This window comes from Astatotilapia calliptera, chromosome 18 (assembly GCF_900246225.1).
Source record: "Astatotilapia calliptera chromosome 18, fAstCal1.2, whole genome shotgun sequence".
NCBI lineage: Eukaryota > Metazoa > Chordata > Actinopteri > Cichliformes > Cichlidae > Astatotilapia > Astatotilapia calliptera.
The window spans coordinates 4,412,389-4,432,558 of record NC_039319.1 but is presented as its reverse complement, the minus strand read 5'-3'; the positions used below and the strand labels follow the sequence as shown (position 1 = coordinate 4,432,558).

General features: G+C 40.4%; 1 protein-coding gene across 2 annotated transcripts; it reads right to left on the bottom strand.

Annotated features, from left to right (window-relative positions):
• Nucleotides 1-660: 660 nt before the first annotated feature.
• Nucleotides 661-20,067, bottom strand: LOC113010321 (zinc finger protein 430-like). Of its 2 annotated transcripts, XM_026149356.1 has the most exons (5): nucleotides 19,273-20,067; nucleotides 17,981-18,242; nucleotides 3,535-3,680; nucleotides 2,020-2,298; nucleotides 661-1,533 (listed from the first exon to the last, which is right to left on the bottom strand). In XM_026149356.1, exons 4-5 carry the CDS (start codon nucleotides 2,264-2,266, stop codon nucleotides 989-991), a joined length of 792 nt encoding a protein of 263 aa, XP_026005141.1. In that variant the 5' UTR covers nucleotides 2,267-2,298; nucleotides 3,535-3,680; nucleotides 17,981-18,242; nucleotides 19,273-20,067; the 3' UTR covers nucleotides 661-988. The 2 variants fall into 2 exon arrangements, with proteins under 2 accessions (XP_026005141.1, XP_026005143.1); XM_026149358.1 differs by lacking the exons at nucleotides 17,981-18,242; nucleotides 19,273-20,067 and adding an exon at nucleotides 8,972-9,572.
• Nucleotides 20,068-20,170: the final 103 nt, after the last annotated feature.

Sequence of the window (20,170 nt, the reverse complement as noted above, 5' to 3'; positions counted from 1 at the left end):
ATCTTTAACGTGACCTTAGCGCCAATTTGTTCTACTACCCATCATTCCCTGCAGTATTTCCGAAGCGCAATGGTTTTTTTAATTTACTCAGTAACGGGTGTGATTGAAAACGTAGCGAACTACAATACTTTTTAAAAAATATACTTAAGTAAAAGTAAAATTACAGACTTGAAAAATGACTTTAAAAAGTACAAATACACAAAAAAACTACTCAATTACAGTAACGCAAGTAAATGTAATTCGTTACTTTCCACCTCTGCTTATATGACAGAATTGTGCAGGCTCCGCATTACAAGGTTATTTTGGATATTAAGCTAGAGTGTAAGCACTTGTAATACACTTTTCTTAAAACTTCCAGGAAAAACACCCCTGAGGATACTTATGTGCTCATATTTCATGTATGCCGTGTCACTAACATTGCACTATAATGTTGTTCATAGAGTATTTAAAGGTAGAATGGGAGGCAGAGCCTTCAGCTTTTAAGATTAGACTTAAAACTTTCCTTGTTGCAGATGGGGGTCCCTCCCTGAGCCTGGTTCTGCTGGAGGTTTCTTCCTGTTAAAAAGGAGTTTTTCCTTCCCACTGTTGCCAAAACGCTTGCTAATAGGGGGTCATATGACTGTTTGGGTTTTCTCTGTTTTCATTGTATTATTGTTGGGTCTTTACCTTACAATATCAAGCACCTTGAGGTGGCCACATTTTCACACTTTGAATTAGCTAAGCTGTCATCAGTGACAGCAGCTCACTGGAAGAGAAAGATGGAAAATCCATCATTTACTTACACATATAAATGCTGCTGCCTGCCGAGCTGATAAAATGTACATTATTTTTTTTAAATGTAAGTTTCTTGAAATATTATTTTGAGGCTATATCTCCCACCCCTACATACAATAAACAATACAGAGTTTTTTAAGGAAGGAGGTCATCTGATCTGCTCTGATCTGGCTTCTCAGTGGACTGCTTCATCTGACAGTTCTCCCACTTTTAACTAGTGTGAATCCTCATGTGTCTTTGTAACTGTATCCTCTGAATGAAGCTTTTCACCTGTGTGGATTCTCATGTGAGTTTTCAAGTTTATCATCAGGCTGAATCTTTTTCCGCAGGTGCTGCAAGAATGTGGCTTCTCACCTGTGTGAACCCTCATATGTCTCGTTAGTTTGGATCTGTACTCAAAGGTTTTTCCACAAATCTCACATTTCACAAACTTTTTACTTGTGTCAGTTTTACGCTGACTCTCTGACACAGGAAAGTTGTCTTGCTGATCTCTGCTCTCTGGTTCAGGAGAGCTGGAAGAAAGGAGATGTTCACTGTCCAGCTCTGGCTCACTTTCCTCATAAGTAGGAGCCACCATGAAGATAATAATGCCTTCAGTCTCCTGCTTCACTACAAGCTGATCTACGTCCTGACTGGTGCAAGGTTCCTCCTCTTCCTCTTTTATCTGTGGAAGCTCCGGATCCTCCTGGTCGAGGCTGAAGTTTCTCTCCTGGTCCCCAAAAACCAGTTCCTCCTCACATTCATGCTGTTGTGGGAAAGCTGAGGTGACAAATGGACAAAATTACTTGTCTTAGATAAATATAGAAGTATAACAAGAATGACTACTCGGCAGTGGTGTCTACAGCTGTCCATTTCCAACTCTACAACAGAGTTTAATCAAAATATCATCAGAAATATCATCATATCATTTACCCAGACCTGGAAACTGTTAAAATAAGATTTCATGCACTCACTTCTAACACGTTAGTAAATTTCTATGCACCAATCACAGTTTGTCCACCAATTACTGTTGGAAAGATGTTTATGTAAATGATAAGACAAACATCAGACAGAAGGGGAAATTTAAAAGTAGGATTAAAATATGGGGATAAAAAGCAGCGAAGCTCTCAGAAAACCTCGACTAACAATCAGCTGAGTTTATTTAAACACTGGCCTTGAAGAACTCTGATGTGTTTCCAAAATATCTTTATTGAATGAATTAAAGTCATATTAATTTTTAGGTAAGACCATTACGGTTTTACATACCCCTGCTGTGTAAGTTCATTTCAGGTTTCCAGATGTTATCCAGCTGTCTGAGCTGCTCTTCTTCAGTCCAGATGAGGCCTTCATCCTCCTGTTTGAGTACAATCTTTTCTACGTCATCGCTGATGCAGAGTTCCTCCTCTTCCTCTTTGATCTGTGGAGGATCTGGGCCCTCCTGGTCCAGACTGGAGTTCCTCTCCTGGTTGGAGACCTGCTGGTCATACAGGCCCTCCTCTTCCTCACACTTCATGTTAGGGGGAGATCTTGAGGAACAAAGGGTCACTGAGGAAAAAGGTTAATAATGTGATGACAGGAAAACACATCTGAGCAAATATAGTCCACTCTGAGCATGTCCTCATATGTGAGTGAAATTTAAACTGTACAAACGTGAACAATGAAAGTGTAAGTTACTCTCGAGCTCTGATACTCTTATTAGGAAAGTTCAGAGTACAAATCATTCAGGTAGCTGCTGCCAGCTTCACGCTGCAAGTAAATGTTTGTCATTGTTGTAGATTAAACTGAAAATCTCACAGTGCCATAGCAGATAAGTACCAGTCAGGTTTCACAGCCAGTCATTGCACAGAATCAACCCAACTAAAGTCATCAGTGATCTGAAGATTATTAGGGACTCAGAGTTTCAGTCTTAGTTCTATTTGATCTCATTGCTGCCTTTGATACTGTTGATCATGACATTTTAAATCAAAGGTTTCATCATTTAGTTGGTTTAACTGGACAGTTCTCAATTGGCTCTCGACCTTTGACCCAGTTAAACCTCTCAGGTCATCAGGTTCAGATCTGTTAACTGTTCCCAAAATCAGATGTAAGTGTGCTAAGAGTGTGTTCAGTTACTGTGCTCCTGTTCTTTGGAGCATGCAGCCATAGTTTGCCTGCTGTGGCTGCATTCAAAACTAACAACTATGTTTCCATGCTTTGTGAATAACACTGACATCTGTGAGATTTGAGCTGATTTAGTTCGAGTTAAGACTGTTTATTAGAACATTACAAAGTTATTTTAAAAACTTCATCATTTTCTTGAACCCAAATATAATTCAGTTGAAAAATATACATTTTAACATGAGGTGAGGATGGTGGGGGAGGCACGATGGTCTTGTAGGGTTAGACCCCCATCTCTCAAAGTCCCTGCCGGCCTGCCTCCACCTCGGGAAGCCTGTGGGTGCAGACGGACGTGAGGAGCACCACAGGCGGCAGAGGACTGTCTGTAGCCCCGGAGTGAGGGTCAGAGAGCCGAAGCAGACAGCGAACTGTGGCACAGTGCAGAAAACAGAAGCTTTCCCTCCCTGCCTCCTTTATCTTAATCTTCTAAATAAATCTTCTATAAAGGCACTTTCTCTCGGTCTCAAGGTTTGTTTAATGCTAAAAGTTTACCGTAAAAAAGAGACGCACTTGTGTGATTAGCCGCTCCCTGATTTCAGTATGTTAGCCTACAAGCTGAGCTCTGATCAGGTCCTACATGAGTTGTATTCTTGTGTTAGTCCACTGAGACCATCGCAGTTTTACCTGTTATGCGTAACTTTATCTCGGGTTTCCGGCTGATATCCAGCAGTCTCTGCTGAAGGTTGATCTCATACTGGACGATCAGACGTTCTGTTAACCTCAGAGCAGATTTCTTCTGCAGCAGTCAGCCGGTCTCTCCACTATTGCTTCTAAACGAACAATAAAAAAAATGTAATTATAGAAAAACACTTCTGAGAAGATAAAGTTTTAGTTAAAGTCTGTAATGAGGGCATGTTGCTCACATTTGCAGGTGAAATTAAAAGTGTGTAAAAATGAAGTTATTTGTGCACTCTGATGCAAATGAGAACTTGAGTTCTGACATTTTTCAGCAACATTAAGAGTAAAAAAAACCTTTCAAACAAAAAAGAACTCACTTATTACTGACTGACTGATGATCTATTTTGGAGTTGATCTCGAAACTGATCTACATCTTGATATTTTTCAAAATAATCTTCACTATTGGGGGTGGCTGTAGCTCAGGCGGTAGAGCAGATCATCTACTGATCGGTTCGATTCCCGGCTTCACCTAGTCTGCATTTCAAATATCCTTGGGCAAGATACTAACTCCAAGTTGCCTCAAGTTGCTCTTTGATCTGTGGAATGTGTGTCTGAATGTTGGTAGAAAGCACTAAGAAAAATGTGCTTGTGCGAATGGGAGTGAGTGGGTGAATGCACAAGTTTTGTAAAGCGCTTTGAGTGCTCAAGATTGAGTAGAAAAGCGCTATATAAGAACCAGTCCATTTAAAACTCCCTGTCATGTTTTCACGAATACACATTAAATAGATCTGACTTTTTTTTAAATTTCATTCTTTATTACTTTTCCATCAACCAAAAAAACCCAAAAAACTGAGTATATAATAATGATTTATGTACATCGTAAATGATTAATGTTAGGAGGACACAGAGATATATTATATATACTCTCCCATGAAAATCATTCATATATTATTTCAGAAAAATATATGCAACCCAAAATAACCCCCCAACAACAAAAAAAAAAAAAAAAAAAAGAAAAAAAAAAAAGACCCTGAAGCAAAGGTTTACAGATAGTGCTCCAGAGAGAAAAAAATCAAGCAAGTATAACATTCCAGGGTTTCGGGCTGAAGTTTAATCCAAGGATATCATGTTAGTTAGAGAGGCGTCCAGATTAGTGGTTGCAATGATAAGCTGCGTCCTCTTCCGTTTCCAATCCATTTAATTTCACGTCCCTTCTCCTGTCCTTCTATTTAGCAGACCAGCAATCGCAGGTTCCCCAGGTTTTCTTTAGCAGCTGTGACGTTACTTCTCCATACAGGTTAAATAGATAGAATCATTTCTGTACATTATCGATCATTTCCTCACCTTCCAAAAATAACAAAAAATTTCCCCACATTTTTTTGAAGGAAGCATGTTTACCCTTTATCATAGACGTAAGTTTCTCCAGAGCAAGGGTTTTTGACAGTGTCGATAACCAAATTCTCACGTGTGGTCTACTAGTGGATCTCCATGATTTGGCTATACTGTATTTCGCCTGTAGCAGGCAGAAGGTTGTGGTTTTTTGGTTAGCTTTGCTCAGCTGGATTTCAGCGGGGAAAATTCCTAGGATGCATAATTTAGGACATGGATCCAATTTGACACTTGTAATATGTGCAATTATTTCTAAAACTTCCTTCCAAAACTTTTGAATTTCTGAGCATTCCCATAGGCAGTGCATCAGTGTGCCCTTTTCCCCACATTTAACACATATGTCCGGAGTTTTGGGGTCAAATTTATTTAATAATGTTGGGGTAATATATGTTCTCATTAACCATTTGTATTGGATTAGTTTAAATTGAGTGTTTATAGATTGTGTTTGGGCTTTCAAACAAGCTTTTTGCCATTCCTCTATAGTTATACTACACTCTAAGTCTTGACACCATGCACGTCTTTCTTTTTCTGAGGATATTTGGGAGCCGTCTCTAAGGTTATTGTAGAAGCGAGAAATTAAACCCTTCTTCAGCCGATGGTTTATTGCTATATCTTCTAATGAGTTTAGCGTGGGCAATGTTAGAGATTTTTGAGTTTTTGAAATGAAGCTTCTGATTTGAAGAAATTTAAAGAAATGTTTGGTTGGAATGTCAAATTTCTGTGTCAAGCCCTTGAAACATATTAAGGTGTCCTTGTCAAATAGATCTGCGACTTTGTACAGGCCTCTGTCTGCCCATAGTTTAAAACCCAAATCTTTCCAACCGGGTTTAAAGGCCTTATTGCCCCAGATAGGTGAAAATTGGGATAGTGCTGGCATTTCATTTTTAAACTCGAGTGCCTCGAACCGCACACGAATAGTATTTTTAACAAAGAGGTTTGATGTATCTTTCATCAGATCTTTATATTTTGCAGAGTACAGATAAGTGCTGAGTGGTAAGGGGGTAGTACTTGACCTTTCTAAATTTACCCAGGGTAGGGTAGTTGTTGAGAACCAGCATGAGGCCGCAGAGAGTTGGGCAGCCCAGTAGTACCATTTGAGGTTTGGAACACAGAGACCTCCTCTGTCATACGGAAGATATAGTAGCGAAAGACGCAGTCTAGCTCGTCTGTTATTCCAAATGAATTTACTGAATATTGTTTTTGTCTTTGTGAAGAAGTCATCTGGAGGGTTGAGAGGAATGACTCGGAAGAGATATAGAAATTTTGGAAGGATGTTCATTTTGAGAATATTTACACGTCCAATCATCGAGATTGGTAGCATAGACCATCTATTGATTAAGCCAACAACAGAGTTGATAGTAGGAGAATAATTTGCGTTAATTTTTGGAGTGATTTTTATACCTAGATAAGTGAGACTGTCTCTGGCAATTTGAAACGTTGTTTGAATAGGTGGTTTAGTTCTTTCAGAATGATTAAAAAAGAGGATGGCCGATTTGGATTCATTAATTTTATAACCGGAGATATTGCCAAAGAAGTTAATTGTTTTAAGTAGCTGAGGAATTGAACTCTTTAATTTAGACAGCATTAAAATAATATCATCTGCAAATAATCCAATTTTAGACTCAATATTATTTGTTCTAATGCCAGAGATGTTTTGGTTGTTCCTTATCGCAATAGCCAGTGGTTCTATTGCTAGGATGAAAAGAAGAGGTGAGAGGGGACAGCCTTGACGTGTACCTCTACCTAGATAGAATGGTCTAGATATAATATTGTTGGTTCTAACTGAGGCTATAGGTTTATTATATAATATTTTAACCCAGGTCGTGAAGTAATTGCCAAAGCCGAATTGAGATAGTACCTTATAGAGATAATTATGTTCGACCCTATCGAAAGCTTTTTCTGCGTCTAAGGAAAGCAGAGCCATGTCTAGTTGTTCTGAGTTTGTGTAAAGTACATTCAGTACTCTGCGAATCCCATGCTGCGTTTGTCGGCCTTTTACAAACCCATTTTGGTCATTATCAACAAGAAGATGAAGGTACCGTTCAAGTCTGTTTGCCAGTACTTTGCTTATTATCTTGGCATCAGAGTTTATTAGTGAAATTGGTCTATAAGATTCACATTTTGTAGGCGGTTTCCCAGGCTTAGGGAATACCGTTATAAGTGCATTTCGCAAGGAGGGGGGAAGCTCTTTTGAATCATAGCTTTCCACCAGCATGTCGTACAGAGGGAATATTAATTTATCTTTAAATATTTTGAAAAGGTCTAGTGGAATTCCATCTGGGCCGGGAGTTTTTCCCATTTTTAATTTATCGATTGCATTGGAGAGTTCATTCATCGATAACTGAGAGTCTAATTCGCATCGGGCTTCTTCAGAAAGTAAAGAGGTACTTATTGAGTCAAAGAAGGATTCTAGTGATTCTCGAGTCGTATCTCCTGTTGAAGTATATAGTTGTGAATAGTAGTGTTCAAAGAGTTCACTTATTCTATGAGGATCTGTGATATTTTCGTCTGCAGTTCTAATTTCATTTATTGTTTGCTCGTTCAGTAGCGTTTTTATACGCCATGCCAAAAGTTTTCCTGCCTTTTCCCCTTGGTCATAGTAGGTCTGTCTCAGTCTAAATAGTCCGGCTGAGGCTTTCTCAGTAGTTAATTTATCGTATTTTGCTCTTAATCTTAAAAGTTTTTGTTGGTTTTCTTTAGAGTCATTCAGGTTTATCTCAAGTTCCACTTCTTTTATTTGACCTTCGAGGTCCAACATCTCAGTATAGTTTTTATTTGCTTTGTTTTTGGTGTAGCCTATCATCTGTCTACCAATAAAGACCTTAAAAGCTTCCCATCTTACTGAGGCTGTAGTTTCGGATTTGTTGAAGTAGAAATAGTCATCAATATTTTTGCCTACATATTCCAAAATATTTTGATTGTGCAGCCAGTGTGGTCTTAAACGCCAAATAGGGTTACGTCTAAAAGCTGTTGTCACTGAGAAGTTAAGCGTGGTCATTGAGTGGTCAGATATAAGCACACTTTTATATGAACAGCTGTTAATTCTGGAGATGAGAAAGTTTGAAATAAGATAATAATCTATGCGACTGCGGCTGTTATGACTGGCTGAGTGACAAGAATATTCTCTCCCTGTTGGGTTTTTTAATCTCCAAATATCTTTAAGATTCAATTCAGACATAAAGTGTTGTATGACTTGTCTAGATTTTGGATGGGAAGAGTCTAAACCTAATGATCTATCAAGCCTGGGCTCTAGGGTACAATTAAAGTCCCCCCCAACAATTATCTCACCGTGAAGGTCTGTAATAGAGAGAAATAGATTATTATAAAAGTTGGAGTCGTCAATATTGGGGCCATATACATTAACTAATATTAAATCTTGATTCAGCACGGAGCATTGTAGAATAATGAATCTCCCTGCGGGGTCCAATATGGGTTTTTTTAATACACATGGGTACTGATTTATGAATGAGTGTTGCCACTCCTCTAGCATGTGTTGAGAAGTGGCTAAAGAAAACCTGACCTGGCCATCTCCTCCTTATCCGGTCAGTTTCATTCACGAGTAAGTGTGTTTCTTGAATGAAGACTATCTTTGGGTGATATTGTTTTATTCTATCCATTACTCTTTTCAGTTTAATATATTTTCTAAGGCCTCTTACATTCCAGGAAATTAGATCAATATTTGAATAACTACTCATACAGTTTGTACCTTTAGTAATCTGGGTTTGACTACATCTCGTCTCTCCTGTCGAGACTCACAAGTTGTTATTTCAAGAGCACTGCACTTTAAAAACAATCTCTTATAAACCAGAAAACAAAAGAAAAAAACAACAAAAACAACCCAGAGATCTTCCATCGGTGTAGATCTCAAAACCTTCCCCCCCAAAGTCATAGCGGATTGGTTATGCATCAGATCCGTGTGAAGGAGCTGATAGAGCGTCCTCATGATTGAAGTTACAAACTTAGGTCCGACCGTATTAACTAAAGAAGTGGCCATACAAATGTAACTGAATGAAAAGATTTAGACATAGCATACCTAAGGCCATCTATATCATACCTGTACACCAGCAGCCGTTATATGTCCGGTTTGGAGTTGTTCATCAGAGTTGCATATATTTGATGTAGCGTTTCTGAGTGGGCGTGAAGTTTATCCCTCGTTTTGTTGCCGGACTTTTCGCATGAAATCTTCCACCTCCGCTGGTGTGTGGAAGAGGAGCCTGTTGTCATGGTGGAGAATCCTCATTTTTGCTGGAAAGATCAGTCCGAAGTTTATATGCATTTCACGGAGTTGTTGTTTTACCTGGTTGTATTGTTTCCGTTGTTTCTGGACTTCCGTTGACAGATCAGGAAAAAACATAATGTGATGTCCGTTGTGCGTTATTTTTCCCTTCAGACGTGCCGCTCTCATCACCCTCATCTTGTCTTGATAATTCAAAAATTACATGATGATCACATGGGGTGGGCCATTTGGAGTATTTCGCCCTTGTAGTCTGTGTGCTCGTTCAATGATAGGTGGGGATGGGAGCGCGTCTCGTCCCAAAACATCAATTAAGAAAGTTTGCAAGAATATTGTAATTTCTCCTTGTTCAGTATTCTCAGTCAATCCGACGAGTCTCAGATTAGATCTCCGGCTTCTATTTTCGAGGTCGTCCACCTTTAACTGTGTTAGGTATTTTAGTACCATGGGAGCATTTACTGGATATTGTTTTATAGTGACATTATGCAGGAAAACTCTGTCATTCAATAAGGCCCCTTTGTTTTAGTTATTTTTCTCTTTGACCCAAGAATTGATGTGTGAGAATCACAGGCTGGTACAAGGTTGAAATACCACAGAGATCACTCCCTCAGCTACATTAGTTTCTTAATCTTTTAGACGCCTGTTGAAGGCCAAATGGTTTGTTTCAGATTTCACTAATGAAAGAACTCTTCGTTTTGTGCCTTGAAAATATGTCGCTGAGATAATCACAATTGTAGCTGAACTGATAAACTACACAAAGGATGCTTCTTCACCCAAGGGCAGGAAGACGCTCCCTTATCTTGGTCTGTACTGGTTTAAACTGATAAATCTGCTGTCTCATGAATTTTACCCTCTATATAAACTGTTGTACTTGTGAATAAAGTTGAGTCACTTTGGGAAGACAATCTAAAGCAGTCTCTGTTTTCTTGTTCTCCCAAGCTGCTCCCGAGCTCGTACTAACACGCTGAATGGCATGCTTGAATATTACTTGAGAATATATTTGACTGTGTTACAGACTAAGGGACATTCTCTGCTGATAGGTGAAGGTACAATCTCTGCTGATAGACGTCCACGCCTCGGAGGAAGCCGATCCACGGAGTAGGCCTTGGAAACCGTTTCCTTCAATTTTGGTGTCAGAAGTGGGATCCTGACGAAGGTAGGCACTCGTCTTTTATTTTATAAGACTGTGTTATGCCTTTCTCAGTGATCCACATAGAAACGGGATACGCTGACGAGGCCTTCTTCAGTGGCCCACATAGTAACAAGTGGGATACGCTGAGGAGCCTTCTTTAGTGGCCCACATAGAAACACAGGAAGTTGCCTGTTGTTTTGTAAATTAAAGCAGAAAGGACACAGGAAGTTGCCTGGGGTCATAAAACGAGAAGTTGCTCGTTAAAAAGTGAGAAGTTGCTCACTAAAAAGATAAAATTGCTAGCAAAAAATCAAGTAACCTCAGGTGTGCCACAGCAAAAATAAAAACTAACTTAAATCCTTCAAAGCGTCTAAACCCCTCTGGAAATCACTGACCATGGGTCAGAATAATTCAAAGACCTTAGACGGGTCCGATAAAAAAATCAAAATTAACTGTAAAACCGAAAAAAATAAAATATAAAAATAGCGGCTCCGTACGACTCCCACTTCCGGTTACGTTTAACCCACGCTCGCGAATCAATGAAGACTTCCATGATTACATATCCAGAACATGCGGAAGTGCTTACGTGACTGATTTCGTCTCGAACTTAAGAACTATAACTTTAATGCATCCTAATGTATTTCCGGAGCCCTATCCCGAACGATTATCGCCAGAAAACAGGTCAGTAGAAATGTTAAATACTATTTGTGATAAGGAAAGTAGGCTGATTAAAAAGTCCTGTAAAAAATATATGATAGAATGTCGTGATGTGACCAATCGCATGCTACCACTATGGAAAAAAGGACCCGAGCCAGACGTAAATGCTTTAAATCAAGCCAGTGTAGGCTCTAGTAAATCCACTGCAGAAAAAACTAGCCTTATATGCCCATCCGTTCAACCTACGGCTCCGCCGCCTTATGATGAAAAGACAGAATTAATAGCTGCTGCGGCGGCTGCACGTCATCAGCGCGTATATCCTGATTTAACAGCAGAATCCCAAAAGAGTGAGGAAGGCACTGAAATGACACCTAAATCAGAAGAAGATGACTGGTTTAACCTAGATCAAAGACAGGAACGAGAATACACTGAACTTTCTCGTTCAGTGCTTTTTATGTTACAGGAACATAAAAAGCAAACAAAACAGTTAATGGCAGAGTGTGAGGAAGTCATGAAAGATCCTTTAACTGAACGTACGGAAGCCGAACTGCAGGAAGCCGTTTCCGTCATAGATAATCATGTTCAGCGCCACACTAGAGTAGCGAATGGTTTAACTGTGCCAAAAGCAATAACTAACACCAGAAATTTAATAAGGAACTACTTAAAGCAGAGAAAAGAGGAAAAAACTCAAGAGGGCCCCCACAAAAACACCCGTTATAAAGAAAAGCAGGGATCACAATTTAATGACGTCAGCCCCTCCCTTCCGTTCATGATAATAGGGGACATGTGTTGCATTCAACCCCCTAAAATTTCAGAGTTAGCAGCAACCATTAAAGAACTTCCCGATCCTCTAAAAAATCCTACAGCCTATGTTTCTGCATTACAGAGAAGTACCAGATACCACCACTTGGGTGGGCCTGATTATAGATATATATTATGTCAACGAATCCCAGGTGTGACTGAATCTCAGCTTATTGAAGAAGTAGAGGAACTAGACCCTAAAAATGACCAAGCAGCCAACACCACCTCGTTTTTGTGGATAAACGATGACAAGATCACAGCCTTTTTTCAAAATCTAAAGAAATTTCTGCTCACAATGTCTAGAGATAAAATTGATTTAAATGCAGTAACCATGTGCAAGCAAAAGCCAGATGAATCCATTCTAGTTTTTATGAAACGTTTCACGCACTGCTGGACTAATGAGGCATGCACGCCTGAAGGAGGAAATGATCAGATTTTCATAACAACATTCTTAAACAATATTCATCCAGAATGTTCACAACTATTGAAGCTGACTGCCACTGATAATCTCTATGACATGAAGATAAAGAACTTTATCACACTTGTCAAAACAAAAGCTGGTGCAGATCTTTTCCCCAACAGCACGAAGGCTAAAAGTGTTAAGATGATGTTAAATTTTGATGTTGAAGGCTCAGAGGAAAGTGAGAAAATGATGTATGCAGGGGCCCCGCCCCCTCAACAAGCGCAGCAGGGAGATCTCAGAAGGAGAGATAGGAGTGGAGACGTATGTTTTTATTGTGGAAAAATAGGACACTGGAGGAGGGAATGCAAATCAGCAGCACGTAGGTCTCAACCACAAAACACAGGACCAGCTCCTGCCACTAGGCGTCAGCAGAGCTCTTCCAGACAAGGTAACTGGCAACGCAGACAGGAATCACATCAAAATAATGGCCCTTTTGCACTTCGGCAGCAACCTTATAATCCACATTTTAATCCCCATCCATATGATAACGAAAGGCTGGACCGACAATAGGGAGGCCCAGGTGAAGATGAGGGACAGTGTGAAGCACTACACACGATGCTGCATTTGCAATTGTCCCGTAACACAGAAAGCTTGCCCACGTTAGATATAGAAATAGGTGAAAAGATTTATTCTTTTTTAGTTGACAGTGGAGCCACTAAAAGTTCACTGTCTGGAAAATTCTATAGTGGGCCTGTTTCCTCTGTGTGCATCAACACCATGGGAATAAACGGAACTCTAGTGCAATGCCCCAAAACTCATTCTCTAAAGACACGCTGGGGCCCAAAACCAGATGAAATTACATATCATCCATTCATAATTATTCCAAACTCGCCTGTGAATCTATTAGGCAGAGATTTAATGGCAAAAATGAACTTGTGTATTTCATTTAACACAAAGGGTGAAATGTTTGCAGATACTGATAACAGCTATGTTTTCTCTGCCCTATGCACCGACACCATGGAGAAGGAACAGCCTCTGTGTCAGCTGGACGCCTCAGCGGAGAATGAACTCAAAGACTTTTGCAGGCTATACAGCTGCCATCGGCAATTGCAGTTGTTAAAACGAAGGGGCACAGCACGGCTGACACAGACGAAGCAGTGGGAAATGCTCTTGCAGACGTAACCGCGAAAGCAGCTGCTGCCTCACAGCAACCACCCAGAAAGGAAGTATTATCTTTGCCTTTACAGCTGCCACTTGTCGCACTCCCAGACTATTTAGAAACAAATGTTGACCTAAAATTCATACAAGAGCAAGCCTCTGCCTTAGATTACACTTACTGGGAAAGTAATGATTGTACCTTAGATAACAGAGACGGCTTATACAAAAACCTTGAGGGTTTGATTGCCCTCCCATCTTCACTACTGCCAATCCTTGTCCGCCATTTTCACGGTGTGAGTCATGTCGGACAAAGAGGGGTAATAGGAGCAATAAAATCAAGATTTGTAATCGAGAAAACATCACACGCAGTAAAACGCATATTAGCAACCTGTCTAACATGTGCACGAACTAATGTAGGTAGCTCAAAAGCAAAACATCAGCATTTACCACAACCAGATTTCCCATTTCATACATTACAGATTGATTTTACACACATGCCAGCACAAGGAAGCATCAAGTACTTACTGGTAATAGTGGATCAATTTAGTAAATGGGTAGAAGCTTATCCAACATCAAAAGAAACTGCAGAAGTAGTCTGTCAAAAGTTGTGCAATGAAATAATACCCAGATTTGGAATACCTCACAAAATTAACAGTGATAGAGGACCTTCATTCACATCAGAAGTAATTCAAAAGTGTGCTAAAACTCTAGCAATAGACTGGAAATATCATGTGTCATACCATCCTCAGAGTTCAGGAGTTGTAGAAAGAATGAATAGGACCATAAAAAATCGCCTGACTAAAGCAATGATAGAAACAGGAATGACCTGGATCAAACTACTTCCTCAAATCCTCTGCGAGATTAGAATGACTCCATCCGCAGCAACCAAATTATCTCCATTTGAAATAATCATGGGAAGACCGTTTCCAACACCATGGTCAGCCTCCAGAGGGGCACCGCTATTGGAAGGGGACATAGACACTGCATTGTCTGACTATGTTCATAACCTGGTAGAAACACTGAATAATAACTATCAGAAAGTTTGTCTCTCTCAGCCTCTCCCTTCCATAGATCCAACCCATCCATGGAAACCAGGAGATGCGGTATTGGTAAAGTTGCTAAAACCAAGGGCACTCGGGGAGGCCGCGTGTTCCAGCCCCCAGACTGTACTTGCAGTGACGAGAACCAGCATCCTAACAGACGGACAACCTCAGTGGATTCATGCCAGCAGGGTTAAGACCAGCCCCACCAAACCACCTAAGGCGTCGGATCAAGTAGATGACGTCTCCGGCGAGCCAGCGCCCGGATTCAATACACCTACAGATGACGACTCAGGCGAGCCAGCGCCCGGATTCAATACACCTACACACACACAATCACTGATTAACACACAACGCCGGAAAGAGCCAAGACTCAGAAAGCCCTTTGATCCCCCACCTGAACAACAACAACAAGGTACTCGAACATCCAGCAGGAACAGAAAGCCTAGAGTACCACACAATGTCTAACCTGATAAAGATAGACTCGTTTCATCCTGATAATGGAGAAAATGAAATGCCCATTGTCATCACACGACGCTTATACGGGGTCTCTCGAACCTGGGACCAGGCCAGGAGACGACTGAAGAACTGTGTTTTTTATATATTTAGGTTATTAATCATATCTACTGCATTAACCTTAGGATTTTTATTTACTATTTCGTATTGTAAACTGCAACCCTGTTCACATTTCTGCAAGCCACATTTTGCTGACAATACCTCATGCTCCACTTGGCAAGACACCCACCTAGTACACTCGTCACGTTCTCTAAAATCAGTAGAAAGCAACACAGACACCACCAATAAACCATCTTATGCACCCCCTAGAGCAGGAGCTAACGCCTGGTATGAAAATGCCAGAATAGCCGCTCGTGACTTAGGAAACAGTAACTGTTATGTCTGTTCAAAGGGTAATCCAGAACAGGTTGTAGTGGGATACCCAATTTCAGGTTTTCCCTTAACAAAGATGCTATTCAAAAATGATAAAAAGGGGCCCTTAACAGTAACCCTGATTGAAGCGGTGCGAGTAGAACTAAGTCCTTTAGATTGTTTATTCATATACACAGGACAAGTCTCTAGTAAGGATGTTAGCATGATTGACGACTCTACCCACCCCTGCAACCCAATGAAGCGCCCCGAAGACCGCACTGAACCTCTTTCGCCCCCAACACAGGTGCGCCATCACCCAAATATCTTGATGACATGCATACACCGACCAAAACTTGAAAACATAAATTATGACACACAAAACTATACATTCTTTTCTGACTCTCCAGGAGCACGCTGTAACGAAACATGGCTAGCAGCGAGTGTTGACAGGACACAATATAGACATATGTCTTTTTATATATATGCATATATAAGTACGCATTCAGATAACTCAACAATCCTGCATTCGCCCAACACACTAAACGACTCGTACTGGGGAGGCATATTAAAAGGCTTTACAGCTTCGCGCCTGACCAGACCAATCCCACATGCTTATTGGATGTGCAATAATACTCTTAGATTAGCTCTACCTGTTAATTGGACCGGTACCTGTGGTCTAGTAACTTTAGCTCAAGAACTACTGATACAACAAACCTCGGATCTGCCTGTATCCAGCAGACGGACGGAACGCTCCGCTTAATCACATAACGTTTACATAGATGCTATAGGAGTTCCACGCGGGATACCAAATGAATTAAAGGCACAAGGAGAAATATCAGCAGGGTTTGCCTCAATACTACCGTGGATACAGGTAAACAAAAATGTAGCCTGGATCAATTATGTTTATTACCATCAGCAAAGACATACCAATCTGACCAATACGGCCCTTAAAGCCCTAGGAGAACAGATGTCTGCTACCTCCTTAATGACCATGCAAAATATAATGGCCTTAGATATGCTGTTAGCTGAGAAAGGAGGTGTTTGTGCTATGTTTGAAGATGTATGCTGTACTTTCATTCCCAAAAATACCGCCCCTGACGGTTCATTCACACAAGCTATGAATAAACTTGAAGCATTGCAGATAGAACTAAGAGCCAATACAGGTCACGGTCAGTGGCTAGACAAGTGGATGCAGGACACGTTTGGAAAATGGAACGAACTAATTGTAGCCTTTCTAACAGTTGTAGCATGTATTATTTTGTTTTTGATGATTATTGCCTGTTGTGTGATACCCTGTGTACGCTCAATGATAACCCATATAGCTACCAGTACAGCTACTTCAATGTATTTGCAATTAGCACAAATTGATCCTGAGGATGTGCCAGATGTTACCAATGATGTTCCTGATGTGTATATTGAACATTAGGTTGTGAACTATTACATTTTATGATTTGCTTTTTATATTATGTTATTACATTTGTGATTTTTCCTTTCTATTTGAGTTATTATTTTAAAAAATAATAAAAGAGTGGAACTGTTAGGTATTTTAGTACCATGGGAGCATTTACTGGATATTGTTTTATAGTGACATTATGCAGGAAAACTCTGTCATTCAATAAGGCCCCTTTGTTTTAGTTATTTTTCTCTTTGACCCAAGAATTGATGTGTGAGAATCACAGGCTGGTACAAGGTTGAAATACCACAGAGATCACTCCCTCAGCTACATTAGTTTCTTAATCTTTTAGACGCCTGTTGAAGGCCAAATGGTTTGTTTCAGATTTCACTAATGAAAGAACTCTTCGTTTTGTGCCTTGAAAATATGTCGCTGAGATAATCACAATTGTAGCTGAACTGATAAACTACACAAAGGATGCTTCTTCACCCAAGGGCAGGAAGACGCTGCCTTATCTTGGTCTGTACTGGTTTAAACTGATAATCTGCTGTCTCATGAATTTTACCCTCTATATAAACTGTTGTACTTGTGAATAAATTTGAGTCACTTTGGGAAGACAATCTAAAGCAGTCTCTGCTTTCTTGTTCTCCCAAGCTGCTCCCGAGCTCGTACTAACACGCTGAATGGCATGCTTGAATATTACTTGAGAATATATTTGACTGTGTTACAGATTAAGGGACATTCTCTGCTGATAGACGTCCACGCCTCGGAGGAAGCCGATCCACGGAGTAGGCCTTGGAAACCGTTTCCTTCAAACTGTAGTTCCTGAATTTTCTTATGAAGGGAAGTCTCTTTACTTACGAGGGAAGAGACGTCGTCTTCAACTTTACTGATGCGAGGTTCTGCGGAGGTGAGCCTCTCCGAAAACACTCCAATCGCCTCTTTTATTTCTTGGTTTGATATTTTAACTTCTTGCAGTTGAGCAGTGAAATGTACTTTCAACGACTGAATTGCGGCCAAAACACTCGCCTCGGTCTGTTGAGCACTAGCACTAGCGCCTTCCATTTTCTCGGTTTCAGGTTCGTTGTTAGGGTCATCGTCTGATCCATCCTTTCCGGCTGTTTTAGGCTTGGACCTATGTTTGGTCGGCATCTTGGTTGTTTAGATCAGAACAGAAGCTTAAGTCGGTGAGGCAGCCGCTAAAAGATTGGATTTTAACCGCTGTTGGGCGTAGGCAAAGGACGTTGAGGTCGGAGCTCGAAGTCTCACTGCCACTCAGGTGGACGCCATAACCAGTCTCCCTTAAATAGATCTGACTGATACAAACTGTAGGTTTAATATTAATGTTAACACTTCAGAAAAGCGATTACAGTTTTACCGCTGGTCTGTAAATCTTTCTCAGGTTTCCAGATGTTATGCAGCTGTCTGAGCCGCTCTTCCCCGCTCCAGACGACGATGCCTTCATCCTCGTGTTTCACTACAAGCTGTTCTCCCTCATGACTGATGCAGAGTTCCTCCTGTTCCTCTTTGATCTGTGGGGGATCTGTGTCCTCCTGGTCCAGATTGAAGTTCCTCTCCTGCTTCCAGACCTGCTGGCCAGCCAGATCTTCCTCCTCCTTACACTTCATGTTGATGTGGGACTTGAGGAACAAAGTAAAAAGAAAAAGATTAGACAGGTAAAGGTGCAGCCTCAGTCAGCAGGGCTGTACACTGTGAGCATGTTGCTCACATATGTGAGAGAGGTTTGTACAAATGTTTCAGAAGCACCATGTGACTCCCTCTCTTTGTTGGAAAGTCTTATTAATTCACTTTATAACTATTACTTTGAAGATAAATTTCTACCATCACAAAAATATTATGACCTCTTTAAAAACAAACAACGGCAACTACATGACTTAAATTCCATGTTTAGATGAAGGTAATGGTCAATGCCTTTTGACAGGGGAAAAACCTCCACACAGAAGAATCTTACTTGGCTGAATCATAAATTATTCACCATGATTAAAACTGCAGATGAGCAATAATCTGCATTTTATTTTAGCCAAAGAGGAATGTTTCTGTTTGTCTGTGATCTGACTTTTTCTGCTGGCTCCAAATTTCATTTTATCCTGTGTAAGTTTGTTTCTCTTCCTGTTAACTAGCAAAGTCAAAATCACCTTGATTCATTTAACTTTAATTCAATTATAAATGTAATCATTTTATTGAACAATTAATTTCATTTCAATGAAAAACAATTACTTAAAAGAAAGAGATTAAGTTGGAGAGAGACATGTGGCCATCTTTTAGTGAGTTAGACCCTGATTAAGGGCTATTTTTGAAAGTAAAGCCCATCTCTCAAAGTCCCTGCCGGCCTGCCTCCACCTCGGGAAGTCTGTGGGTGCAGACGGAGGTGAGGAGCACCACAGGCGGCAGAGAACTGTCTGTAGCCCCGGAGTGAGGCGTCGTGAACCGAAGCAGACAGCGAACTGTGGCACAGTGCAGAAAACCGAAGCTTTCCCTCCCTGTTTGGTTTTGATGTGTCTCATGAAAGTCTATTGTTAAAAGTTGACCTTTAAAAAAAACGGACGCACTTGTTTGATTAGCTGCTCTCTGATTTTAGCCTGTTAGCTTACAGACTGAGCTCAGATCGTTCCTGTGTTAGTTCATTGAGAACATCACAGTTTTACATACCTGCTGCGTGACTTCATCTCGGGTCTCCGGCTGATATACAGCAGTCTGAGCCAGTGGCGGATCTCATCATCCTGGACGACTGTTTTTAATGTTTTTAACCACGGAGATTTCTTCTGCATCATCAGTCTCTCATTGTTAAACTCTCCCAGAAACTGAAGACAGTTGTGCCATTTCCGCGCTTCTTCTTCTTCTATTGAGTAGACGGCAGACTACACATGTCCAAGGGTAATACTGTCCTCCTCAGGCCATTGGCATCAAGTCAAAGCCTTAAAGTCTGGTACTTTGCGCATGGTCATTTTTTACGAACAGCAGAATCACAAGACAAAGCGTGCCAATGTTTATACTTTTCACTGTGACTGCCAAATAGATGAAAAAGTAGATGTTAAAAAACAACTTATAGTTTTGTCATTGGGCTGGTAGAAAGCTATGAGTTTCTGTCCCTTTGTCTGACCTTAGAGACTTATTTTAAAAGGAAACATTACAATCCTTTAAAGCAAGTATTTTCACCTCTGTTCCCCCCTCTGTACTTAGCTTTTTTGTTGTCATGTCAGTAATTGTCCAGTTGATGGCTCCCTTGGATCACAAGCCTGTCTCATGAGTCCAAGTGAATATATTCTTAATAAACAGCTTTGAAGAATTTGTGACCAACTTTGTTTCATTCGGAACATCATCATCATGAGTCAAACTCACTCTTGGATCTACAAAATATTTAACAAAAACAAACATCACTGAATCATAAGGTATTTGCTCCAACTCTTAGTCCAGAAACACATGAGTGAACTAGATCAGCTGCTCCTCCAGTTCAGCTGTGGATTTATATCATTATTTATATTTGTAAAGTGGATATGCAGTTTTTCAGTACTAATATAAGCATTTTATATCATTGCTTTATTGACAG